Source organism: Leguminivora glycinivorella, chromosome 26 (genome assembly GCF_023078275.1).
Source record: "Leguminivora glycinivorella isolate SPB_JAAS2020 chromosome 26, LegGlyc_1.1, whole genome shotgun sequence".
NCBI classification, from domain to species: Eukaryota; Metazoa; Arthropoda; class Insecta; order Lepidoptera; family Tortricidae; genus Leguminivora; species Leguminivora glycinivorella.
Window position 1 is genome coordinate 11,371,707 of NC_062996.1, and position 24,859 is coordinate 11,396,565.

General features: G+C 37.8%; 1 protein-coding gene across 3 annotated transcripts in view; it reads left to right on the forward strand.

Moving 5' to 3' along the window:
* The window catches only part of LOC125239821 (kinesin-like protein KIF3A), a 49,466-nt gene that overhangs the window by 314 nt on the left and 24,293 nt on the right, over window positions 1-24,859 (forward strand). For all 3 annotated transcript variants that reach the window (XM_048147530.1, XM_048147529.1, XM_048147532.1), the window contains exon 2: window positions 229-438. In XM_048147530.1, coding sequence (XP_048003487.1) covers window positions 286-438 — 153 coding nt within the window. In that variant the 5' untranslated portion in view covers window positions 229-285. The remainder of the gene's footprint in view (window positions 1-228; window positions 439-24,859) is intronic.

A 24,859-nucleotide genomic window follows, 5' to 3' on the forward strand; every position in this document is an offset into this window, starting at 1 on the left:
TTTTTTATTGCAAATTCTTAGCTATACCTTTCTTATAGTTTTAATTAGTAATAATAGTAATAGCTATTCTGGGAATGAGTCATAGTCATAACGTATTTCGCGTTTCAGGGTCACTTTATAAATCACCTACGTTTGCGACATAGTAACTGCGCACTGGCGATTGATTCGGTTAGAACGTAACAGGAGGCCGAGCGGGGCGGACGTGTGACGTGTGCTCTCTGTTGGCAGGATGGGGAGTCTGCGGCGACGGTGGAGAATGTCCGCGTGGTGGTGCGGGTGCGGCCGATGGACGAGCGGGAGAAGTTGGAAGGGTCCCCGTCGTGCGTGTCGGTGGACGCCGTGCACGGCACGGTGGCCGTGACGCGCTCCAACGCCGTCCCGCCGGAGCCCCCGCGCGTCTATGCGTACGATGCCGTGTTCGACGGCACCACTAGCCAGGTACGTGATCTAAGAAACTTCTAGACGTTATTAGATTCTCATTGGAAATGATGAATTATCTAAGGACTTTAATAGGACTGAACCATTCTGTAGCATATAGACTTTAGTGTTTTTTAATCTGGTTGGAAATAGCTACAATTTCTAATTTTAAGTTAACTTTAGGACTAATACCTAAGGCTTAAATCTAAACGTCTTATTGGAAATAACTTGTTTAGGATAAACATACAAGTCTGCTATTAGATCATAATGTGAATCTGATGACAATGCATTAGTACAGTTCATTTGCAAATGTTAAATTAGGCATTTTCTAAGATATCAAATTATGTGTCAGTTTTAATAGGATAAGGACTATAAGGCTAAAAATAACAAAGTCTTATTGGAAATGACTTCTTTAGGATAAACCTACAAATTAATCATAATATTATAAATCTGATGACAATGCATTAATACAGTAAATGAACTAAATTTAAAATAGACACCTTTAGGTAATTTCAAACAAGCGTTACATTATCTGGCGGCAGGCCTTTGTAGTGTGATACCTTATCAGCGGTTGTAGAATGTACACTGATAGTACATAGTTGCTGATACATTTGACACAGTTCTGCCATACTGCCGGTTACATTTGACACACTTCTGTCAGTTACAAAGTTAACTTGTAACATTCTTGTTATCTTCTGTTTTTGAACTACATTTTATTTTATTTTTATTCAACTGAAATTAATGTCATTTAAATGAATATGACTAAAGTTCCTCCATACTCAACTATGAAATGAAACCATAGTTTTGTTTACTTTTAATTGTCAATGAGTTATGCCATAACTCATTGGATTTGGTAGTTTTTAGATTTGATAAGAAAAAGATTGACTGTATAAGGTCAATGTGCGTAAGTGTGTTATAAGGGAAAGTGTGTCTGGCTTCACATTAGGCCCGTTTAAACCAATTATCAGTGTTTATTGATAGTTCATATGTTTGCAACTAATCATAAGTAGCAAGTAGCAAAAAGTATAAACTGGCTAAAACACCTGTGATAATGAGTAAAACGGTCAAATGTGATGGCCAGACAAGCTTCTCCTCATGACACACTTACCCATATTGACCTTAACAGTAAATTTAACAAAAGTATTTCTACTAAAATATTTTCTACAAATAGAAATATAAAACTAAATTAAAAAGTAACCATCAGATTAAAAGTAACCATCAGATTATAAACCTTACTACATAGAAATGAAACATACTCATATGTAATGTTCAATGAAGTAAGTTCATGCTCCAAATACTTGTTTCACTTTCATTTGGCGGACTGTTACATCAACACATGGATGTTTTCACTTTCTAATAAGAATCCATTTCAATAAAGACTTCCTTTATTATATTTCATTCTTTCTGAATGCAGTGCTGTATAAGTATTTTGTTTATTTATTATATTTATATTTTAATTTATACATACTTATACATTTCAACACTAATAAACAAAAACACACACCTGTACTCCCGAACAAGGTAGGCAGAGTTCATGATATTGCTCTACGTTTTAGTACCACTCTTGGCTATTACTAATTAATTATATTAATTTAATATACACTTAACAATAACAATATACATTCTTCTTTAGAAATTAAACAAGTCATGATTTCAATACAATTTGAAAAGCAAATTAAACACAAGTGACCCACTTTATTTACTTTTGTTTCTATGTATATACACCCTAGGCCACTGTGGAACTATGTCATAGTGACATTATAAATCAGATTGTAAGAAATCTCTTACCGCTTGTCATTTCGACACGGTTGTAGAGTGGCCTAGGGTTCCAATTGGTTGACTGTACAGCCTGGCAAGAAATAGTAATGTTTTTTTTTATCTCAGCAACACTTACTGTTCTTATACGAAAGTGATTCAATAGTTGCCACACGCAAAACGGTTTACATTGACAGTAGCGCCCCTTTTACTTTCTACTGTTTTTTTCCCGGGCTGTATCTTTAGCTTCACTTCACTGTACCCTTTAGGTATTGTAGCAAGGCTTAACGTCATGTTATACTAGATATTCTAGCTCTTTATTTTCCGAAATAAAGATCCAGTACATCTATATAAGCTCCAAAAGCCAGTCGGAGACGGACACCCATTCATCGAGGAGTTGGAGACTGGCATCCCCCGTCCATCATTTGCCTCGACTTATGCTGTCCTTGTCATCAGTCTTGTCGAATGGTGGGTGGATGGTGCCTCGTACTGCGAGCATCTACTTCAAAAAAATTTTGTGTGTTAAGTAGCTGATGTAGTTTTCAAATTGCCTGCATTAGTAAAATGACCGACCAGCTAAACGGATAAGAATCTTTAGTCTACACTGACTATTTTTCTATTTGACCCAATGAGGAGGCACACTGACATTTTATCCCACCAGGCGGCGCCTGTGCAAGTGTTGGCATGTCATTGTCATTCATATGTGAGAGAGAGAAAAAAATATCTTCTCGCTCTCACCTATGAAATTCTTTATCTGTGCAATGGACTAATAAGGTGGCGCCATCTGGCATAATCTTTGATTGTGCATCCTCATTGACTGATTAGAGAATTAGTACTGTCATTATGTCGGACGTTTGTACAATTTTATAATGTAAAAACAGGGTCGCACTGTCTTGTCATTTAAAAGGTAATGTTTTATTTCAGCTATTTAAATAACTAATATAATTTTGGAGGGAAATCTTTTGAAGAAGCAATAACTGTATTCTGTACGTGTAAAATATGTAATAGGGTGCATTGGGGTAATTTCAAAAGTCGCATAATACCATTTTTTTTATACCACGTCCGTGGCAAACAGGTATGCGGTCCGCCTGATGGAAAGCGGTCACCGTAACCTATGGACGCAACTCAAGGGGTGTCACATGCGCGCTGCCGACCAATTAGAAACATGTACACTCCTTTTTTGAATAACCCCATACTGTAGTTATTATTTCCATCATATCAAGGAAGTTCCCGAGCATTTCTGTGCTTCGAAATGACCCCAATGCACCCTACACGACTTTATTGCTTTAACTTGAATGTTGTGGATACATATTTTTGTCACTTGGTCCGCATCCATCTTTATTACCTTGTCAGTACCTCTGGTTTCTTGCGAAGATTTTCCTCAATCTGTTATGTAATGTGTTATCCTTGTCGGTTAATATTGCAACGTGAGTTTTTTGTTGTATTAGCTGATTTACACTATTTGTTGACTTGCAAATCCAATACACGGTGCCCATGAGGAAAGGGAAATATTTTAACATCATATTCCTGACCATATTAGAAGTTAAAAATGCTAATTAATGTTTGCTAAATTCGGCTTTATTTTTGAGATATTGCTATTTTTGTGTAAAAATGTTGTAAGTAAATCACCAGTACAAAACACCTTTATGATTGCGACGTTGCCAGACTGACACTTCTAAATTGACTGCATAAGTCAAACCACAGTCAAACCCAGTTGGATAATGTCATTGTTGACTTGTCAGCCCTAAAAATGTTTATTTTATCCCAAAATACGGATCATCAGTAAATAATTTAGAATAGAACAGTTTACGAATTAATTGCAATATTACAATGCAATTTCCCGCAAGCCAACAACAAGTTTTGAGTTGTGAATCGTTAGTTCTCGTATTTAGGTACTAGTACCTAAACGTGGAAAGCCACATACCTTTCATTTAAATGAAAATGATATTTGTTTCAGAGATAGAATGCCTTTTTCCATTACGGATATGGTAGTAAAATGTGCTAATGTATGTCGTGTCAAGTTGGTTTTGTAATTATGTATTGAGTTTTATTAAAAGTTTACGCTCATTATTATGTATCTCATTTAGCCCATTAATTAACGTACACAATATCTTCAGTATTCATTTATTTAAAAAAGTCTACCTACCTGAAATTCAATTTACAATTACAACTTAAATCTTACAATACAAACTAGTACTATCACTATTTCAAACACAATTTTTAAGAATAATTTTAATTGCAAATCCTTGATGGCTGTCTAGGATCCGTCCTCCCACCTGCAACAGCTAAATGCTCAAGTCACGATGTTGCCGGATAGAACATGCATGATAGAGCTTATTTCACTCGACCACAACACATCGTCTCAGTAAACTTCCGTTATTACAGGCTGACCGTCTGAACTAGACCTCTTGTTCTTAATATTAATCGGTGACTCTTTAAGAGCTCCATGTAGGTATGTACTTCGTAAAACTAATATTATTCGTTTAAAAGTCCATTTCTGATAAATCCAGGTTCATTGCAAAAATAAACAACAACACTGACGTTTAAAGTCATTCTGAATGTTGAATGACATGGACAATTTTTAAGTGGCCATTCATTTATTGCATCTAAAGAGTATCTATGATGGCGAAACTCACTGTAAACTGTTTGTTGAGTAGTAGGATTCTCTTTGGTGGTCTTAGGAAGCGAGAAAGACATATTTCGTATTCGTGTATTTGCGAAACCAACCTCTTTCTTATTTAATATTCAGTGTGTTGCGGTTATTAACAAAGAAGGATTTAGACCTCGCTTTGAATAATCTATGACCAAAAAAGTCTTCATGACATTGCCTCTTGTAAAAATAAAAGAGATAGCAACAACAAACGTTGCCAGCTCGCCCTAAGGCACTGTTATACTAGAGAATCAAAAGTTATGTATTTATTATGTAAGAAAAATTTTACAAAATTAAAAAGCATAATTCGACCTATGTTTATATAACATTTATTACTCCTTATGACCCCAGAAATGCGTGGTTTAATTTTTTTCCCTTTCCTCATGGGCACCCTGTATATGAAAATCCATTCAGTAGTTTTTGAGTTTATCGCGAATACACAGACACAAGACTGTCTGGCCATAGGACAAAATGAAATTTTTGCCAAAAAGTTAAAGAATGTCTAAACTATGGTTGATCTACAATTCCACTGGCATAGTTATCGTGTACGTTATATTCGTGTTGGCGTCTTGGCGCGCCTCCAAGCGATGGAATATTTGTGGCCTTTGTCTACTTCACTTGATTCATTATGTAGGCACAGTACAATAAAGAGTACAGTATGGCCACTCCCTCTCCCCGCTGAAATTGCCGCTCACCCGCTCTCGGTTACCTCACAGTTACCGCCTGTCAAAAACGCGAACAGTCAATCTGTCATATCTCACTCATACAATCATAGTACGCGTTCACCTACACGAGCTTAGACTGTGTGCTAGGAACGCGCATCTTTCATATATTTGATCGCCAGTGTCCGAGGTGTGATGTAGGCTTTCAAATAACTATAGGTTTTATCGGAGCGACATTTATATCCCAAACTGTATCTATAAAGATTCAGACTACCTATTCATATTAATTTCATTATACAACTTTGTTTTCCATCAGAATAATACATACAATACTGCACTGCAGTAATAACACTAATAACCTTTTCACGCTGGTAAAGGCTCTATTTTCAAAAACGAATGAAAAAGTTGCATTTAACACAAGAGGGCAAAGTAATTTCATACAAATTTTGATGCCCAGACTCGCTGCGCTCGCGGTTCAGTATCAGTATTAGAATTTAGAATCTTTTGCTTGCTCGGGTATTAATATTGTGTTTGCATTTCGCGCTTTTTAGTGCCAAGATTTGGTTGGCCGTCTATAAATAAAGTTTGTAAAGACTGGTTGATCAGCAATTCCCGTCAACTTTGTACAAAAATTAAGGGAAAAGTTAAATTTGTTTTTATTAATTCCTATTTTGTTACCAAGATTTTGTTGATGAATTGAGATTTTATTAAGTTTTATTTCGTCATTAAGGTTCTCTAGTATCTATATTTTCTTAATTATAACAATTATCCTGTATATATCTTACGAAAGTCGAATTATATTACTAAATGTTGGTAACAAAATAGGATTAATTAAAATTTGCTGACGTGGCATTGTACAAAGTTGACGGGAATTGCTGTGATTCATTTTAATTTGGATTGCTTAATTTAAGCGGCATTTTTATGACGTCATATCAACACTCCTCACAACTTCCTACCTTCGTGAGTCATTTCTAAACAAAGCCATATTCATTTGCCTGTGTGATACCAACTTAACGAATATTAATAAAATATCGTAACCGTTGAATAAATTGCGCTGTGGCCTATTTAATCATAGTGACTTATACATCCATAGCCATACTAACATTATAAATGGGAAAGTGTGTGTGTCTGTTTGTTTGTCCGTCTTTCACGCCAAAACGTAATAGTTGAAGGGATGGAGCGTGACATAGGCTACTTTTTGTCTCTTTCTAACCCCCCATTTCCCTAAGGTAGCGTCCCCACTTAGGCGTCGCGTGTCTCGGGGTGCGCAACGGACGTCTCCGCCACGCCGCCTGAATGTAATTCAAAAAACGTCTCCTCAGTACATTTTGTATAGGACGGACCACAGAACTAAATCAAGATTTAGTTCTATGGGACGGACGTAAGACGCCCCCCTAGGCGGCGCGGCGCGCGCCCCGCCGCCGCCACGCCACCTGGGGCGCGTCTTACGTCCTTCCTATACAAAATGTACTGAGGAGACGTTTTTTGAATTACATTCAGGCGGCGTGGCGCGGACGTCCGTTCCGCACCTCAGGACATGCGTCTCTAAAGTGTGGCCGGTCCCTTAAATGATGAGCGAAAGTTTGTATGGGGCAAAAGCTAGTATTTTTATATTTTAGTTACTAGGTCAACATTATTTTGACTGGTAATCTAAACAATGTTGCGTGTTAGTAATAACAACTTCATGTGTTCCACTGTTTAGTCACGGCTGACGTCACCAAGCGCAGCAGTGTTATTATAAACGAATATAGCATTATATTGCGAAGACGTACAATGTTTTATATGACTTGCGACGGTCTCTATTGTTTTCCATAGTCTTAATGTATCGTTTGTCCACATTTTCATTAGTCATAATTTGTTTTTCCTTAGAAACGCGTAACGTTTCAGGATTGCCATAAAACAAAACTAACCTATCCTATGGGGATTTTCAGAATTTGGAACACCCCAATTAGCGTAAGTTGTTAACAAAAATTAACTCGCTGTCAGTTTTGTGACGACAATTAAATAAGCATAAAATCTGTACTAAACTACTTTTTTCACATTTTGAATGTAGATTATCGCTTAAAGTTTATGACTGTAATTAACACAAAAATAATATTTTTATAGAAATTTCACGCTTAATTTTATCGTCACAAAACTGACAGTGAGTTAATTTTTGTTAACAACTTACGCTAATTGGGGGGTCCCAAATTCTGAAAATTTTCAGAATTATGACTAATGATAATCTAACAATCATTACATTATGAAAGGTATCCGTTGTTACGAAACTATACTTAAAGGGCTAAACACACTGTCGAAAATTCGTTGAGCTTATTGCAAGTTGAGACTGAGGTTGAGACCCAAACCTAAAGAGTTTCTCAAATTCGTTTTAACAGTGCTTAAAAGCTGATTTAACTTAGAAGGAAAGTAGCTCTGTAACTTGTGAGATGCAAACAGTTTCGATCTGAAGTAATATTGAGCAAGAAAGGAAACCTTGTATTGTTTGCGTGCAGCCCTTGGTCGACTTCGCCATGACCTCGGAGCCCTACTTCTTGCAACCTTTATCAGGTCCATTAATATAAATCTAATTGTTTAGATCTGAAATTGAAATTTCTTTATTGCCACAGAAACGAATTAACAAATTAGCAAGTAGGTACAAGATCTGCTTCATGAAGTAGACATTTTGAGTGACGTAATTAGTGAATGACAAAACCAGTTAAGTTCTTATTGCAGATGAAGTATTAGGACCGCCAAAGCCCACCTCGGACACTGGCGATCAAATATGAAAGAGGCGCGTTCCTAGCACACAATCTAAGCTCGTGTACGTGAACGCATACCATGCTTGTATGAGTGAGATATGACATGTGCGGTAGGACATACGTGCGAATGAAAAGTCCCATCGCAGTGTCTCGCTCCAATGTATGACCGCTGTAGCGCTTAGACCAATGTCGTGGCTGAGCCGTTATGGTGAAGTCAGACGAGCGTTTTTGTAAACTGCGTAATTTCAGCTGCAGATATAATGTATGTAGACTCTTTTTGCGCCGCAGTCACGGCGCAGCGTGCACCAAGCAGAGTACGTAGCTGAATGGCACAAACGCTCACGAAACGAAACGCTCGTAGATATCTATCTCTATCGCTCTTGCGTATTGGCGCGACAGACTGCCTTTTGCGGCGTTTCGTTTTCGTTTCGCGTCGCAGAAATACCATTCGGCTACGGCACCTGAGATTTGCGTCCAGCGAGATTCTATCAAATGTCCGCGGGCCGTGGATGAATATTCCCATGTTGTGTATTTGACTATTTGTTATGTTGGATATTCGTTGTGTATGTTTGTAGCAGCACTTTTGATGCGACATTCCGAACGCACCCGCGTGTGGCGTCTGCCGACGTTGCGTCCAGAATGTTGTCTCTAACTCGACGAGAGGAGACACCTATTTATTATTATAAGCATCACTAGAATAAGTAACATCACATGTGTGTCAATTAGTCTAGGGACAGAGAGACTGCAATTCGTCAGGAGTGTCAGGCCACTCAGGAGTCTCAGGACACACATGGCTGCAGTCTGCCTGTCCCCGTCTAAAATGTTCATAAATATCAATGCCAAATTTGTATTGTGTAAGAATACTTATTTATAAGTGTAAGGTACAGCAGGGCAAATGTAACAGGTACATTTTTTCTATGTATTACAATGTTTGCATTATTAAAATAGAGTGTCCTCCGGTTATATATGATAGGCGTGTTCAGTGGACACATGTAGAACTCAACATGATAGTGTAATGATGGAAAAATGGAGTAGTTACAACGGCCCCCAGTCGTGATTTGCCCCGCTGTACCTTATGCGATGACTTTTGTACTCCAGCATTTCCAGCTATGCTATAGGGATTAACATTAACATTTTCTTTATCTGCTGTAAAATTTAGAAAATATTATGTAATATTTTATACTTAGCAAATCTGTTACTCACATCAGTAATTCACACATTAAAACTTACTTGTATGTATCTATATATTGTTTTAATATTAACGTATGTAACGTGTATGTTATGTATGAACTTCTCTGTCTATTATGTTTTATATTTACATTAATTGTCTTGATTTCTAATTTATTTGTATTAGGTAATAAATCCTCCTGCTAATTTTGCCATCCTACACTTCCTTAACATAATTACTATAGTTAATTTTGACCACTTAGCCTCGAGGTTGACTGGTAGAGAGAGAGAATGCTTAACACTTTCGAAACCGGGCTCTACGCGGCGCTACGACATTTTCGCTACATACGGGTTTCCCCATGTAATCGGCTACGCTTCTACGAGCGGTGTGCCCGACAGTCGGGTTCTTGGTAGCGAAAGTGTTAAAGATTAAAAGACAAGAACCTTTCGTCTTTCGGTCCGTGAGTTATATTAGCCAAAGCGTAGGCAAATAGAAGCAGTAAGTATGTTAGCATGGCATATGGTTGAAACAAGCCTAAAAAGATTTGTGCCTAGGTACTCTTAACACAAAAGACTAACATAAAACTCAAGACGTCAGAAAGATTATAACACCAAAGGACAAAAGTTTTATTCTCAAATTGTTGTTCAGATTACTTTAGATATTATATTAGCCATAGCAAAATAGCAATTTTTTATCTCTCTAACGATTTTAATGTTTGATACCTATGTATATGCTTTGTTCTTTAGCGATAAGACCGCCTCTTGTTTTACCTCTTAAGTTGTTGTTTATACTTGCTATGTTGTTTCGTGTATTGAGGTGTGCAATAAAGAGTATTTGTATTGTATTGTATTGTATATGAAGAGTTTTCGAGGACGAAAAATCGTTGCAGAGGTTCTCTCTGGCAAAATGCGCATTATTGGGTTATTATGTGCTCTATTTCCCAGATATTAGTATAGTAACATTAGCCATGTAGCTATAGGTAAATAGTCGCAGTAAATATTTTATTAGGGCGTCGCAAATGGGTCAGGCCGGGGAACTGGGTCGGCACTCGGCTGCCCCGCCCGGCGCTCATTGGACGCAGCTCGATGCAATACCTACCTACTAGTTACTACTCGGGAACAAAGGATGCTGCGTCGTCGAACTTTTCGAGTAAGAAAATTTGACGACATGTTTGGACTAGGCGAACGCGGAACTCATTGGACAATAGCATGATGCAATAGCTACTAGTGTACGGGAGAAAGGATGCTGGGTTTTTTAAAGCAGATTTCACAGGTAAAAAATGCTGGCTTTTCAAAAGAAAATTAGGCTGCAGGTCGGCCTAGCCCGACGGTGCTCTGAAGGTGGACTAGGTGGTTTTGTCATACAAATTTTGACTCACGCCACGACCCGACTCGTCTTGCCCTGCCGGTGGACAACCACCTTCATTGGACATAGCTGCTTTCAAGTCTTGCAACAGCCACTAGTTCGTATATAGGAACATAGGTTGACGGTTTGTCGAAAATAAAGTTTGGATGTCATGTCATGCAAATTGGCGACAGATCTGGTCTAGCTTGTCACAGTGCATAGCGTGATGAAGTAGCGACTAGTTTAGGAACAAAGGATGGTTGTCGAAAGACAAGACTACACAAAAGATTCCTAGGTGGGCAAAAGTAGATTTTACAGGGACAAAGGTTGGTTGTGGTCGTTGTGGAATAGTACATTACTACAGAGGCCGGGACAAATGGGGTTGCTTTTCTCAAACATGGTATGAAATTAGGGATGTACCGACTAGTCGGGAAAGCCGACTATCCGGCCACTTTTGTAGTCGGCGATTAGTCGGCGACTAGTCGGCAAAAAAGGCCGATTAGTCGGCACTTTACAATTGATAGAAAAACAGTAAAAAATAAATTAACAGCTGATGTGGTTGTATTATGTAGGTACTTATTCGTCATGCATTCGTCACTTATTTGTCATAGTCAAAACAACAAATATCTGTGATCATCGCGAAAATAAAATGTCCTAATTAGGACTATCAATTTCATGGGCAGGATCAATAAGTCACTACTTACTATGCCAAATCGGTTGTTAAACATTTAAAATGTATATAAATATTCTCATAGACCCTTGAACCTCTAAAAAATCATGAAAACCGCGAACGATAGACCAAAAATGACATTCAAAATGTGAATTTAGTCAAAAATTCTGTTTTGGCCGACTAGCCGACTAGTCGGCCGACTAATCGGCCACCCAAGCGCCGACTAGTCGGTAGTCGGCCTAGTCGGCCAAATCAATAGTCGGTACATCCCTATATGAAATAAATAAAGTCTACTGAAAATAGTAACTTTGGATGGCTGTATCTCCTAAACGGTGCGTCGTAGCGCAAAAATAATCGAATTTTCGTTCCCCTTTAATACCCCGTATACGCCTATAAAAAAACAAAAAATTAAAAAAAAACTAAAAAATTTTTTTTTGTATGAAAACGCACCCAAAATCAAATATTGTCTAGGGCCCGTACCAGTTGCAGTCGGCACGTCTATAAAGCCCCTTATAGTTTTTTTTTAATTGGCTAAATACCTGGATGTTATGTCACAATTATCTGTGTTTGGAAATTAAAAAAGAAGACTTCCGGCCTTGGCCTGCAAGGTTTGTATGAAATTCCATTATCTATCAATCGTCCTAGCCGCACCTGCAACGTCATACTTCGCTGCCAATTATAAGGCACATAACATCAATATTTCATACCATGTTTGAGAAAAGAAAATTCCGATCGGCCTGGCAGAGTCCTACGTAGCACTCATTGGTCATAATAGCTGCTTGATGCAATAGGTACTAGTTCGTAATACAGAATCAATGTTGCCTTGTCAAAAGCAGATTTTTACACCGATGTGTTGGACGTTGCACCAATAATCGATACATAGAAGCGGGAATGGTGTTCACAAATTAGAAAACGCCTCTATTAAGTACAAAAGCGTTATTAAAGTGCATGTTCCGATATTTGTAAGCATGTTCGCGCTCAGATATATTAGACGTCAACTGTACAGTAAGTACATACCCTAAGTACGTGAAACAAGTGTCTATTGAATAATGGAGATAAGAGATTATGCGTAGCGGCCTTGGCGTACGCTCATGGCCGATTCAAAATGGCCGCCGACGCCATCTTGTAACCGTATCTCTTTGTAATACGGTCTACAATCTCGTGAAAAATACGCTACGCTCTGTCTGCTCGATAATACACCGTGGTTCTTTGTAACTAGGTATATAATCATAATAAAATTGAACAGTAAGTATACTAGTATAGCGTAGCTAGTGGTAATAAGGTTAAAAATGAGTTGAATTTAATGCGTATTTGAACAGCGCTATAACGAATAGTGATAGTAGACTGTACCTAGTGGCAGTAAGGTTAGCAATAGTTTGAATTAAGCGTTGCTATGAGCGAGTACCAAAGTATACGTGTTTAACGGTAAATAACCTTGGTTTAGTTAGAAGTTTTAAATATTGCGATTCGGAAGTTATATTTAGTAGGACAGCTATGTTTTAATGGGACTGGCCCGGACACAATTTGCCATGTATCAAATGTGGGACCGAAAGGTGCTTGTTTCGTGTACAATAAGGATGTTTTTTTTATCAGAAATTCTGCTAGTTTCACTTTTCAGCATAAAGAGTCTTCTGTGTGAAACTACAAATCGTCACTACTTTAAAAAAAATCTCGTATCTCACGCTGTTCCTCAAAGTTAAAACGCAGTAAGTCTATGTGCATTTCATACATACTTACTACAATTTTCTTTTCATTGACAGACGAAGATACAAGTTTTTTTAAAAGTAGTGACGAAATGAGTTGTAGGCTAAGAAAATTGAATGTCATCACAATCTCACGTCGTTTTCGATCCAGAACCGTTTACATGCCAGCATGTCATCGGGCATCCTTGACAGTATTTGGAAAAGATGGGTCTAATATTGCTATATACGATACCCAGATGCATTAAAGAATGGAATGCTCTTTGTACAGAAGGGTCCATTTAGAAGGTATGAGAACTCGCATACGGTTTTTATTAAATTGCGGTATTTGATGGCTGTGCAAAATTGTGTATAACCTCAACAGCCTGCAATGTAACTAAAATCGCATGCGAGTTCGCATGCCGTCTAAATCAGGCCTAAGAAAAAAAAACCTTATAATATAACTACTACAAGAATTTACGTTTTGTTTTGAATCCTGCTAAAAATAGCATGTTAATAGTGACACAGGATAGGATAGGAGTATTAGGAGTTATATGGCAAAATAGAAAAAGTTTATTAACCCCTGGAACTTGTCAAAAATTTGTTACAGAATTAATAACCTTCAATCTGGTTATTACAGTTTAAATTGTCTGGGACAGATCTGGAACAAGGCAGTTGAGGGGTTAACCCAAGTTGGTCAGTTGGTAGATAAATATAATGGGCGATAACTGTGTTATTAGGGCGCTCCAAATAGGTCAGGCCGGGAACTAGGCCGCGCTCCAAAAACGAACTACATACTCAGCAGTTTGCTTTGGACAAAATATTTTCAGTTTATAAATGTATTTGATTTCCACAAAACACAATGCGCTTTTTGTCCAGAAAAATGTTGTGGTTGGTCAATAATAATATTAACAGTATTTCCTTAAACTAACTAGCTAGACAAAAAACCCGCTTACTTGGATAATGATTAGTCAGGCTAGACGGTAGTTATGAACTTATTTAAGTATGAGCTTGTATGTCGCTCTCGCGGTCTGTTTAGCCACCAAAAGCGATGTCTCTCGGACGCACCATAAATCGTATGAAAAAACCGGCCAAGAGCGTCTCGGGCCACGCTCAGTGTAGGGTTCCGTAGTTTTCCGTATTTTTCTCAAAAACTACTGAACTTATGAAGTTCAAAATGATTTTCCTAGAAAGTTTTTATAAAGTTCTACTTTTGTGATTTTTTTCATATTTTTTAAACATATCGTTCAAAAGTTAGAGGGGGGGACACACTTTTTTTCCTTTAGGATTTCCGAAAATATTAATATTATCAAAAAACGATCTTAGTAAACCCTTATTCATTTTTTAAATACCTATCCAACGATATATCACACGTTGGGGTTGGAATTAAAAAAAATATCAGCCCCCACTTTACATGTAGGAGGGGTACCCTACCCTAATAAAACATTTTTTCCATTTTTTATTTTTGTACTTTGTTGGCGTGATTGACATACATATTGGTACCAAATTTCAGTTTTCTAGTGCTAAGGGTTACTGAGATTATCCGCGGACGGACGGACGGACGGACGGACAGACAGACATGGCGAAACTATAAGGGTTCCTAGTTGACTACGGAACCCTAAAAAAGCCAGTACGTAAGTATGAGCTTGTTAGTAGTAGATAGAGTAGATAGATATAACAGGCAATAACTATGTTACCAGGGCACTCCATCAAATAGGTCAGGCTGGGAACTAGGCCACGCTTCAAAAACGAACTGCTCTGCTGCTAGCCGGGCTTGGACAAAGAACTGGCTTCTATGTGCAGCTTTAAATTTATTTTACTTTTATAAATATTTCAGAATAGGCTCACTAAATTGGGAAGAATGCCTATAGTATAAATGTTTTGACCCAGAGAATTCTTTTTTTTGACAGAGCCTAAATTTAATGCTTTCATTGATTTCGTTTTTAACCCCCGACGCAAAAACGACGGGGTGTTATAAGTTTGATGTGTCTGTCTGTGTGTGTGTCTGTCTGTCTGTGGCATCGTAGCTCCCGAACGGATGAACCGATTTAGATTTAGTTTTTTTGTCCAAAAGCTGAGTTAGTCGGGAGTGTTCTTAGCCATGTTTCATGAAAATCGGTCTACTATGTCGCGGTCGGGGGTTTTTCAAAATTTTAATTTTGTGGTCAGTTTATCTTATGTTCTGTATCAAAAAGGTACAAAAGAAAACGTATGGCGCGACTGTGTCCTTCTGTCTTTTTAGGGTTCCGTAGTCAACTAGGAACCCTTATAGTTTCGCCATGTCTGTCTGTCCGTCCGTCCGTCCGCGGATAATCTCAGTAACCGTTAGCACTAGAAAGCTGAAATTTGGTACCAATATGTATATCAATCACGCCAACAAAGTGCGAAAACAAAAAGTGGAAAAAAATGTTTTATTAGGGTACCCCCCCTACATGTAAAGTGGGGGCTGATATTTTTTTTCATTCCAACCCCAACGTGTGATATATTGTTGGATAGGTATTTAAAAATGAATAAGGGACTAAGATCGTTTTTTGATAATATTAATATTTTCGGAAATAATCGCTCCTAAAGGAAAAAAAAGTGCGTCCCCCCCCTCTAACTTTTGAACCATAAGTTTAAAAAATATGAAAAAAATCACAAAAGTAGAACTTTATAAAGACTTTCTAGGAAAATTGTTTTGAACTTGATAGGTTCAGTAGTTTTTGAGAAAAATACGGAAAACTACGGAACCCTACACTGAGCGTGGCCCGACACGCTCTTGGCCAGTTTTTTTCCTTTAGGAGCGATTATTTCCGAAAATATTAATATTATCAAAAAACGATCTTAGTAAACCCTTATTCATTTTTAGGGTTCCGTAGTCAACTAGGAACCCTTATAGTTTCGCCATGTCTGTCTGTCCGTCCGTCCGTCCGTCCGTCCGTCTGTCCGTCTGTCCGTCCGTCCGTCCGTCCGTCCGTCCGTCCGTCCGCGGATAATCTCAGTAACCCTTAGCACTAGAAAACTGAAATTTGGTACCAATATGTATGTCAATCACGCCAACAAAGTACAAAAATAAAAAATGGAAAAAAATGTTTTATTAGGGTACCCAGGCAATAAGTATGTTACCAGGGCACTCCAAATAGGTGAGGCCGGGAACTAGGCCACGCTTCAAAAACGAACTGCTCTGCTGCTAGCCGGGCTTGGACAAAGAACTGGCTTCTATGTGCAGCTTTAAATTTATTTTACTTTTATAAATATTTCAGAATAGGCTCACTAAATTGGGAAGAATGCCTATAGTATAAATGTTTTGACCCAGAGAATTCTTTTTTTGACAGAGCCTAAATTTAATGCTTTCATTGATTTCGTTTTTAACCCCCGACGCAAAAACGACGGGGTGTTATAAGTTTGATGTGTCTGTCTGTGTGTGTGTCTGTCTGTCTGTGGCATCGTAGCTCCCGAACGGATGAACCGATTTAGATTTAGTTTTTTTTGTCCAAAAGCTGAGTTAGTCGGGAGTGTTCATAGCCATGTTTCATGAAAATCGGTCTACTATGTCGCGGTTGGGGGTTTTTCAAAATTTTAATTTTGTGGTCAGTTTATCTTATGTTCTATATCAAAAAGGTACAAAAGAAAACGTATGGCGCGACTGTGTCCTTCTGTCTTTTTAGGGTTCCGTAGTCAACTAGGAACCCTTATAGTTTCGCCATGTCTGTCTGTCCGTCCGTCCGTCCGTCCGTCCGTCCGTCCGTCCGTCCGTCCGCGGATAATCTCAGTAACCGTTAGCACTAGAAAGTTGAAATTTGGTACCAATATGTATATCAATCACGCCAACAAAGTGCAAAAATAAAAAATGGAAAAAAATGTTTTATTAGGGTACCCCCCCTACAGGCCTACATGTAAAGTGGGGGCTGATATATTTTTTAATTCCAACCCCAACGTGTGATATATTGTTGGATAGGTATTTAAAAATGAATAAGGGTTTACTCAGATCGTTTTTTGATAATATTAATATTTTCGGAAATAATCGCTCCTAAAGGAAAAAAAAGTGCGTCCCCCCCTCTAACTTTTGAACCATATGTTTAAAAAATATGAAAAAAATCACAAACGTAGAACTTTATAAACACTTTCTAGGAAAATTATTTTGAACTTGATAGGTTCAGTAGTTTTTGAGAAAAATACGGAAAACTACGGAACCCTACACTGGGCGTGGCCCGACACGCTCTTGGCCGGTTTTTTATATGACAATCTAGCATTTTTGAGTAGGTAGACTAGGCAGATATCTGATAGGATTTATACTCATATAATTATTTTTGGATAAACGTCAACGTGGAATGTGTTACTGGTTTCATCCTACCTACCTTCAAATAGATCATAAATATCATAATTCTTACTAAATTTTCAGAGGGACGTTTGAGAAGCAAGCAGTCCAGCAAACGAGAACAGTTTTGGCCTTTGCCCAAGTTGACCTACCTCATCGTTGTCGGGCCCGAATCGTTTGTATTTCCATCGGCTTTGAATCAGAGACGAAAATACATATAAACTAAATACGTAATTGACGGCCTAGCCGAAATGACTCGTTGACGCTAGACGCCTATCGAAACGCTCTGGCTCTGTCACACCAATACGAAAGAGCGATAGAGATGACTGTCAAGTCAACCAAACTCCCACTCTTGACATTTTCTCGCAGACAGAGCCTAAGGTCCTAGCCACTGCAGCCCGCTACCTCGAGCCCATACCCACTCCCACATCTATTAATATTAATTGATTTTAGTTATAAGCTTATTGTTAGTTTTAACCGTTGTTACCGTGTGACGGGTTAAGAATTTCTTCCCGTGGGTGTCGTAGAAGTCGACTGTGGGATATGGGTTTAATTGTGGCGTAGGTGAGAGGCTGGCAATCTGTCACTGCAATGTCACAATTTGGATTTATTTCAAACTCTTTTTGCCAAGAGTGGCACTGAAACTTAGTAATTCATGTGCTCTGCCTACCCCTTTAATGGGATACAGGCGTGATTATATGTATGTATGTATGTTAGTTTTAAGTGTTTGTAACCATAACTTGCATGCCTGGATTCTTTGTAAATGTAAGTTGGTTAAATAAATAATCTTGGCGCTGAAAAGGCGGCATATTAGAAAAGTTACGCGGCCAATGAGGGGGCACACTGACATTTTATCCCGCCAGGCGGCGCCTGTGCAAGTGTCTAGGCATGTCACTGTCATTCATATGTGAGAGAGAGAAAAAACATATCACCTTCTCGCTCTCATGTATGGACTAATAGGGTGGCGCCATCTGTCATAACCTTTGAGTGTGTCTCCTCATTGGGCCATCTTTTCCAAAGTTGTCCATCCCATTTTTTTTTTTTCGAAATTTTTATGTGGTTTTCACTCAGAATCGTCTGCTCTTTCAATCCTAATAGGAGAAAACAAAAGTATTTCAATTTTTTTTTCCAATTCTGTCACCATTTTCTCATAGATTTTGTATGGCGGTAACGGAATGGAAGGTTTAAAAAATGTATGGAAATCTTGGGACATTTTTTTCTCCTATCAAGATCTACTCTTGAGTATGAATCGCGTAAAAAATATCCATGTTACAAAAAAAGTGGGGGGACAAGTTAAAAAAAAATGGTCCATTTGTCTTTCATACAACGTGTGCCTTCTTAAACCTTGACGTTGGCGGAATCATAGACAATAATCAACACTCAAAAATTGATTGAAAATGTATTGGCAAAGATTATTCTCATAGAAAATGTTGAATTTCGCGCCCTTTTTTAACCCCCGACGCAAAAACGAAGGGGTGTTATAAGTTTGACGTGTCTGTCTGTCTGTCTGTCTGTCCGTCTGTCTGTCTGTCTGTCTGTCTGTCTGTCTGTCTGTTTGTCTGTGTGTGTGTCTGTCTGTGGCATCGTAGCTCCCAAACGGATGAACCGATTTAGGTTTAGTTTTTTTTGTCTGAAAGCTGAGTTAGTCGGGAGTGTTCTTAGCCATGTTTCATGAAAATCGGTCCACTATGTCGCGGTCGGGGGTTTTTTCAAAATTTTAATTTTGTGGTTATTAGAGATTACGATGTTATAGTAAGCGTTTCTTACGTAGCCAGGTTTGAATAATAGACGAAAACGTAAACGCTCAAACAGTTACCTACTATTACTACGTAACTGTAGTAAGTACTTCGTTAGATGGCATTGTGGTGTCCTCGGCCACTTCCGTACTTGCAACCTTGCATACCACGCGACTGAACCATAACACTCTAAGGTTTAAATTACGTAGTTAAATGTTATGGGACAGTTCAAGTACTCAATATGGGCACAGAAGTGCCAAAATATGTATGCGCGACTTTATAGATAGATAAGTCATTCTTTTGGCAGACTGCAAACACACACAATACAATACACAATTTAAAACACACAAATTGGGCGCAACATAAAAAGAGACAGAGCAGTAAAATACAATTGAGACAGTAAAAAAAAATTTAAATAACAAAAAAGAGAAAAGAAAATACAAACTGTGTGCGTTGCAGCACTTGCAGCAGGACAAAAGGGTCGCGGCTCAGTGATACGCTTCGCTCTTTCGACCGAAGCACTGATACAAACTTATTAAGATAATGTGTACAGTCAAGTGTAAAAATATGGGTGTACACGTGTTACTCAAAAATATGTCCCATAGCATCTTAGTCCGGCGTAATAAGAGCGTAGTACGGTCAGCCAAAAAAGTGGTTTACCACTTTTCGGCTCTATTCGAAACACATAAGGTCGAAAAGTTGTAAACCACTTTTTTGGCTGACTGTACCATACTTATGTGACGATTATTTCGATAGATATTTTTGCACTTGTTGGGTGGACGACGCTCGAAAGACTGCGGGGCAGTTCTGGATGAGATTAGCCCAGGACCGGGATAAGTGGCGTACACGAAGGAAGGCCTATGCTCAGCAGTGAGCGATTATATAATGGCTGAAATTATGATGATGATGATTTTTGGTACTTTATCTGTGTCCATATTTTTACGCTGACTGTTAGTAGTGTGAACTGTAACTTTAGTAACTTTGCATATGTTTGCTGGGTATGTTACGGTACCATTGAGACTGACATAGTACATAATATACATATACTATGCGTAGTATAATATTATAATGTTGAATGTAGTATCAAGCCCATACCTCCGCGGACGATGGTAGTGGTAATGGTAACCTATGAAGCTGTGGAGTTCTGAATGAAATGAAAAAGTGAAAAAAATTCACTATCTTAGGTGACTTGTGAGACTTGAACTCACGACACTGTTCTTGGGTTTGTTCCTGAGTCATGGATGTTTTCTAAGTATATAAATATTTGTATATTATATATATCGTTGTCTGAGTACCCGCAACAAAGTCCAAAATGCCTGCGCGCGGTTCTGTTTCCCTATCCCCCCGCGTACTCACGTCACCCCTTACCTTAACAGTGGTGGCATGTTAAAGATGGAAGCGCGACGCTTTTTGCATTTTGCCTCCTTGCTCTTCGGAGTGGTGCGCCATCAACAGCCATCATACCTCTTTCACAGGCTAACTTTCTCTACGCGACCAACGAGAGAAGCCACCCGACTAGTTTGTCCGAGACACGGCAGCTCAGCAGCATTTCGTGGCAGTTTTCGATATTCTGCTACGAAGTGCTGGAATAATATACCACCCCCTATACGCAACTCCAATGGTCTTAGCTCATTTAAGCGTAAACTAAAAAAACATCTTTTAACCCTGCAGCTGTCGTGATCTCTACGAAGTGTGAGCCGTGTGAGTGTTACGGATCGTGGTGTTTGTTAGTTTATGTTGTATGTTTATGTATCGTTTTACCCCCCCCCCCCCACTCCGCTCTCTCCCCCCCCCATATTTCATTTTATCTCATTTTCTTCCCCTCGCTACTCCTGCTATATTTTTTGTCTCGTTTTAATAGTACAAATATATTTTCTATTGACTTTTTGTTATGGTTTTAGTGTGAATTGTATCTCTAAATGTTATCTTACTGTACTGTACCCTCACTTATTGTGTTACACTATCGACCGACCCTGGGCCCCACGGAAGACCGTGTGTGTGTGGATTGAGTGAGCACCTTCCGAAAATAAAAAAAAATATGCTGATCATTTAGTAAAAGTTCTAAAACAATTGTAAAACGAATCTCTGAATTTGTAAAAAGATAAATCAAAAGATACAGCCATTAACATGTGCTCACTCAGTTCTCACAAACTACCAACGAAAACAGTGAATATATTCATTTAACATATAATATTTATATACTAACATTTAGTAAAAAATAGGCCAACCTACCTCTATAAATATTAGATCACCTAGTGACGTATTAAATTTTTTACAAATAGTTTCTTATGCTCACTCAATCCACACACTTTTGAAAAGCCGAATTTTGATGAAAAACATAAGATTTAGACCGCTATTATATGTGTATAGTTTAGTAAAAGTGAAATGGGAATTTGTAAAATACAAAACGAACCACTAACGTGTCAGGTTTTTTTATAATAAATTTTTGTAAGTGCTCACTCAGTCCACACGTTTTGAGAAAGTTAAAAATGTAAATATCTTACGATTTGTAGCACCTAAGACACTCGAAAGTACTTCAACATTTAGTAAAAATTTTTACTAAATATCCACCATCTAATATTTTATATTCGTTGTCTGGTTTTAAAGATATTCAGACATAACTTCTCATACAAATGTATCAAGTAGGGTGACCACACTATGTCGGCTCCTGATTTTCCCCACCTTCCCATTGTCATATTGAGATTGGGGAGTTTCGTTCAATTTTGATAATAGTTCACCGGATTTGTAAGTGGGAGCGAGAAAAGAATAACTATTTCTCGCTCCCACTTACAAATCCGGTACGCTCATCTGTTAGCGCGATTAGATTACCAGGTTCTGGTTTCTTACTAGTGAAGTATTATATTCTTTGTTTCTTACCAATTATCATTCATGTCCTTTTTAATGCATGCATGTCGATATGGTTATTATCCTGACGTCGATAAAAATTACACAATACACATCATCACTAGGCCAAGAACATAACCTAAAAACAGTTTGCAGATGGATAATTAATATGGTATTAGTTTAATATTATCAAAATTGAACGAACGAAACTCCCCAATCTCAATATGACAATGGGAAGGTGGGGAAAATCAGGAGCCGACATAGTGTAGTCACCCTACTTGATACATTTGTATGAGAAAAGTTATGTCTGAATATCTTTAAAACCAGACAACGAATATAAAATATTAGATGGTGGATATTTAGTAAAAAATTTTACTAAATGTTGAAGTACTTTCGAGTGTCTTAGGTGCTACAAATCGTAAGATATTTACATTTTTAACTTTCTCAAAACGTGTGGACTGAGTGAGCACTTACAAAAATTTATTATAAAAAAACCTGACACGTTAGTGGTTCGTTTTGTATTTTACAAATTCCCATTTCACTTTTACTAAACTATACACATATAATAGCGGTCTAAATCTTATGTTTTTCATCAAAATTCGGCTTTTCAAAAGTGTGTGGATTGAGTGAGCATAAGAAACTATTTGTAAAAAATTTAATACGTCACTAGGTGATCTAATATTTATAGAGGTAGGTTGGCCTATTTTTTACTAAATGTTAGTACGAGTATATAAATATTATATGTTAAATGAATATATTCACTGTTTTCGTTGGTAGTTTGTGAGAACTGAGTGAGCACATGTTAATGGCTGTATCTTTTGATTTATCTTTTTACAAATTCAGAGATTCGTTTTACAATTGTTTTAGAACTTTTACTAAATGATCAGCATATTTTTTTTTATTTTCGGAAGGTGCTCACTCAATCCACACACACACCGGAAGACCAGCGCTGTGGCACCATCTGTGCCTGAGCATATGCTGAGTGGTGTCCTTTTGCGACCACTATATCAAACATTATGTATTTACATGTTGTGTTTATGTACTCTAGTATATAAGTAACCTTCTGGTCGTAATAAACGTATTTTCTTTCTTTCTTTCTTTCTTTCTTTCAACACAAGCCTTCTTGAGCTTACCGTGGGACTCGGTCAATCTGCGTAAGAATGTACTATAATATTTATTTATTGTATTAACATCAAATTCTCCGCCATATGAGCTAGCATCAAGACCTTACCTAACTAATAAATAAATGACGTAATGTTGACCTTACCCAACATTAAATCATGATGTTTTAAATAGCTCTGTTTTGATCTTGTTGGTAGGAACTGTTCTTAAGGTTGTTTGTACAGATAACTATGTAGGTATGTCGACCATGGTACTTCTTGTGATTCGTGGATGTTGATGGATACAATGGTACTTATTTTTCATCACACCCTCTAAATGTGCTATTGCACGCAGGCGGAGCGTGAGTTATAGAAAAATCGTTCTCCCAAGGGAATAATGAAATTTCTTGTAGCGTACTTTTTACATCTATTTACATATTTTTTACATTGCGAGTGTGATGAAAAACATTGTGTGTAACTCGGGGAGTATGAATATTACTAACTCGAGTCTTTAAATCGCTCCGGCAAGCCGTCGCGATTTAACTTACTCTCGTTAGTAATATTCAACTTCCTCCCCTTTTTGCACAATGTAATTAAAGACAATCGTGGTAATAACAATTCCCAGTCTTCCGATGCTACTTGTGTCATATCTTCAAAATTACATATTTTTTGAGAAATATGTACATCAGTCCATGATAAAAACACCTTTAGTATTTTATAATACACTTTATCGTTTTGTAGTTATCATCAAAAACTTGTAAGGTACAGCGGGACAAATCTCGAATGGGGGCCAATTCTAACTGATCAATTTTTTCCATTAAAAAAAAACATTTCAGACTCGAGGTCCATAATGTTCTATGATGTTGAGTTATACATGTATCCACTGAACACGCCTACCATATATAACCGGTGGACACTGTATTTAAAAAAATATGTAATTTTTAATATATAAAAAATATCGAAACTGGCGCCTTACCCTAGGCTTTAAATGTGATATGGATAGTAAATATACGTAATGAAAAGGTAGGTAGTGCCCATGCGCCTTCGCTTGGCTCGTCTTGGCGGGGGCGTTACTTTTTCTAGAGTTGGTATAAAAGCCAATGTGAAACTTAGTGTAGGGACTGCAGTCTTTACTACAGCCGGTCTTTGGTACATTAAATAATCGCCAGTGGCCTAGTTCCCGAGGCCGCTGTGTCCCGGATAGTATACTTACCTATTTGTGCTGTTTTTATCACGTAGCAGGCAAATCAGGCAAACTTGTAAAGGAATTGGTTGATGGCACAGTATAAACCAGTAATAACTCTTCTAACCAGGGCCCGTAACTTTCATGCCGCTGACATAAATTTGACGTCACGCTGCATACAGGATGCATAGATTTATAAATAATAAATAATAAATAAATAAATATTAAAAATAAAATAAAAATTAAAATAAATAAAAAATTAAATTGGGTTAAATTGTGGCGTAGGCGAGAGGCTGGCAACCTGTCACTGCAATGTCACAATTTGGATTTCTTTCAACCCCTTTTTGCCAAGAGTGGCACTGAAACATAGTATTCATGTGCTCTGCCTATCCCTTTATGGGATACGGGCGTGATTATATGTATGTATGTATAAATATTGGGGACACCTTACACCGATCAACTTAGCCCCAAACTAAGCAAAGCTTGTACTATGGGTGCTAAGCGACGATATACATACTTAAATAGATAAATACATACTTATATACATAGAAAACATCCATGACTCAGGAACAAATATCTGTGCTCATCACACAAATAAATGCCCTTACCGGGATTC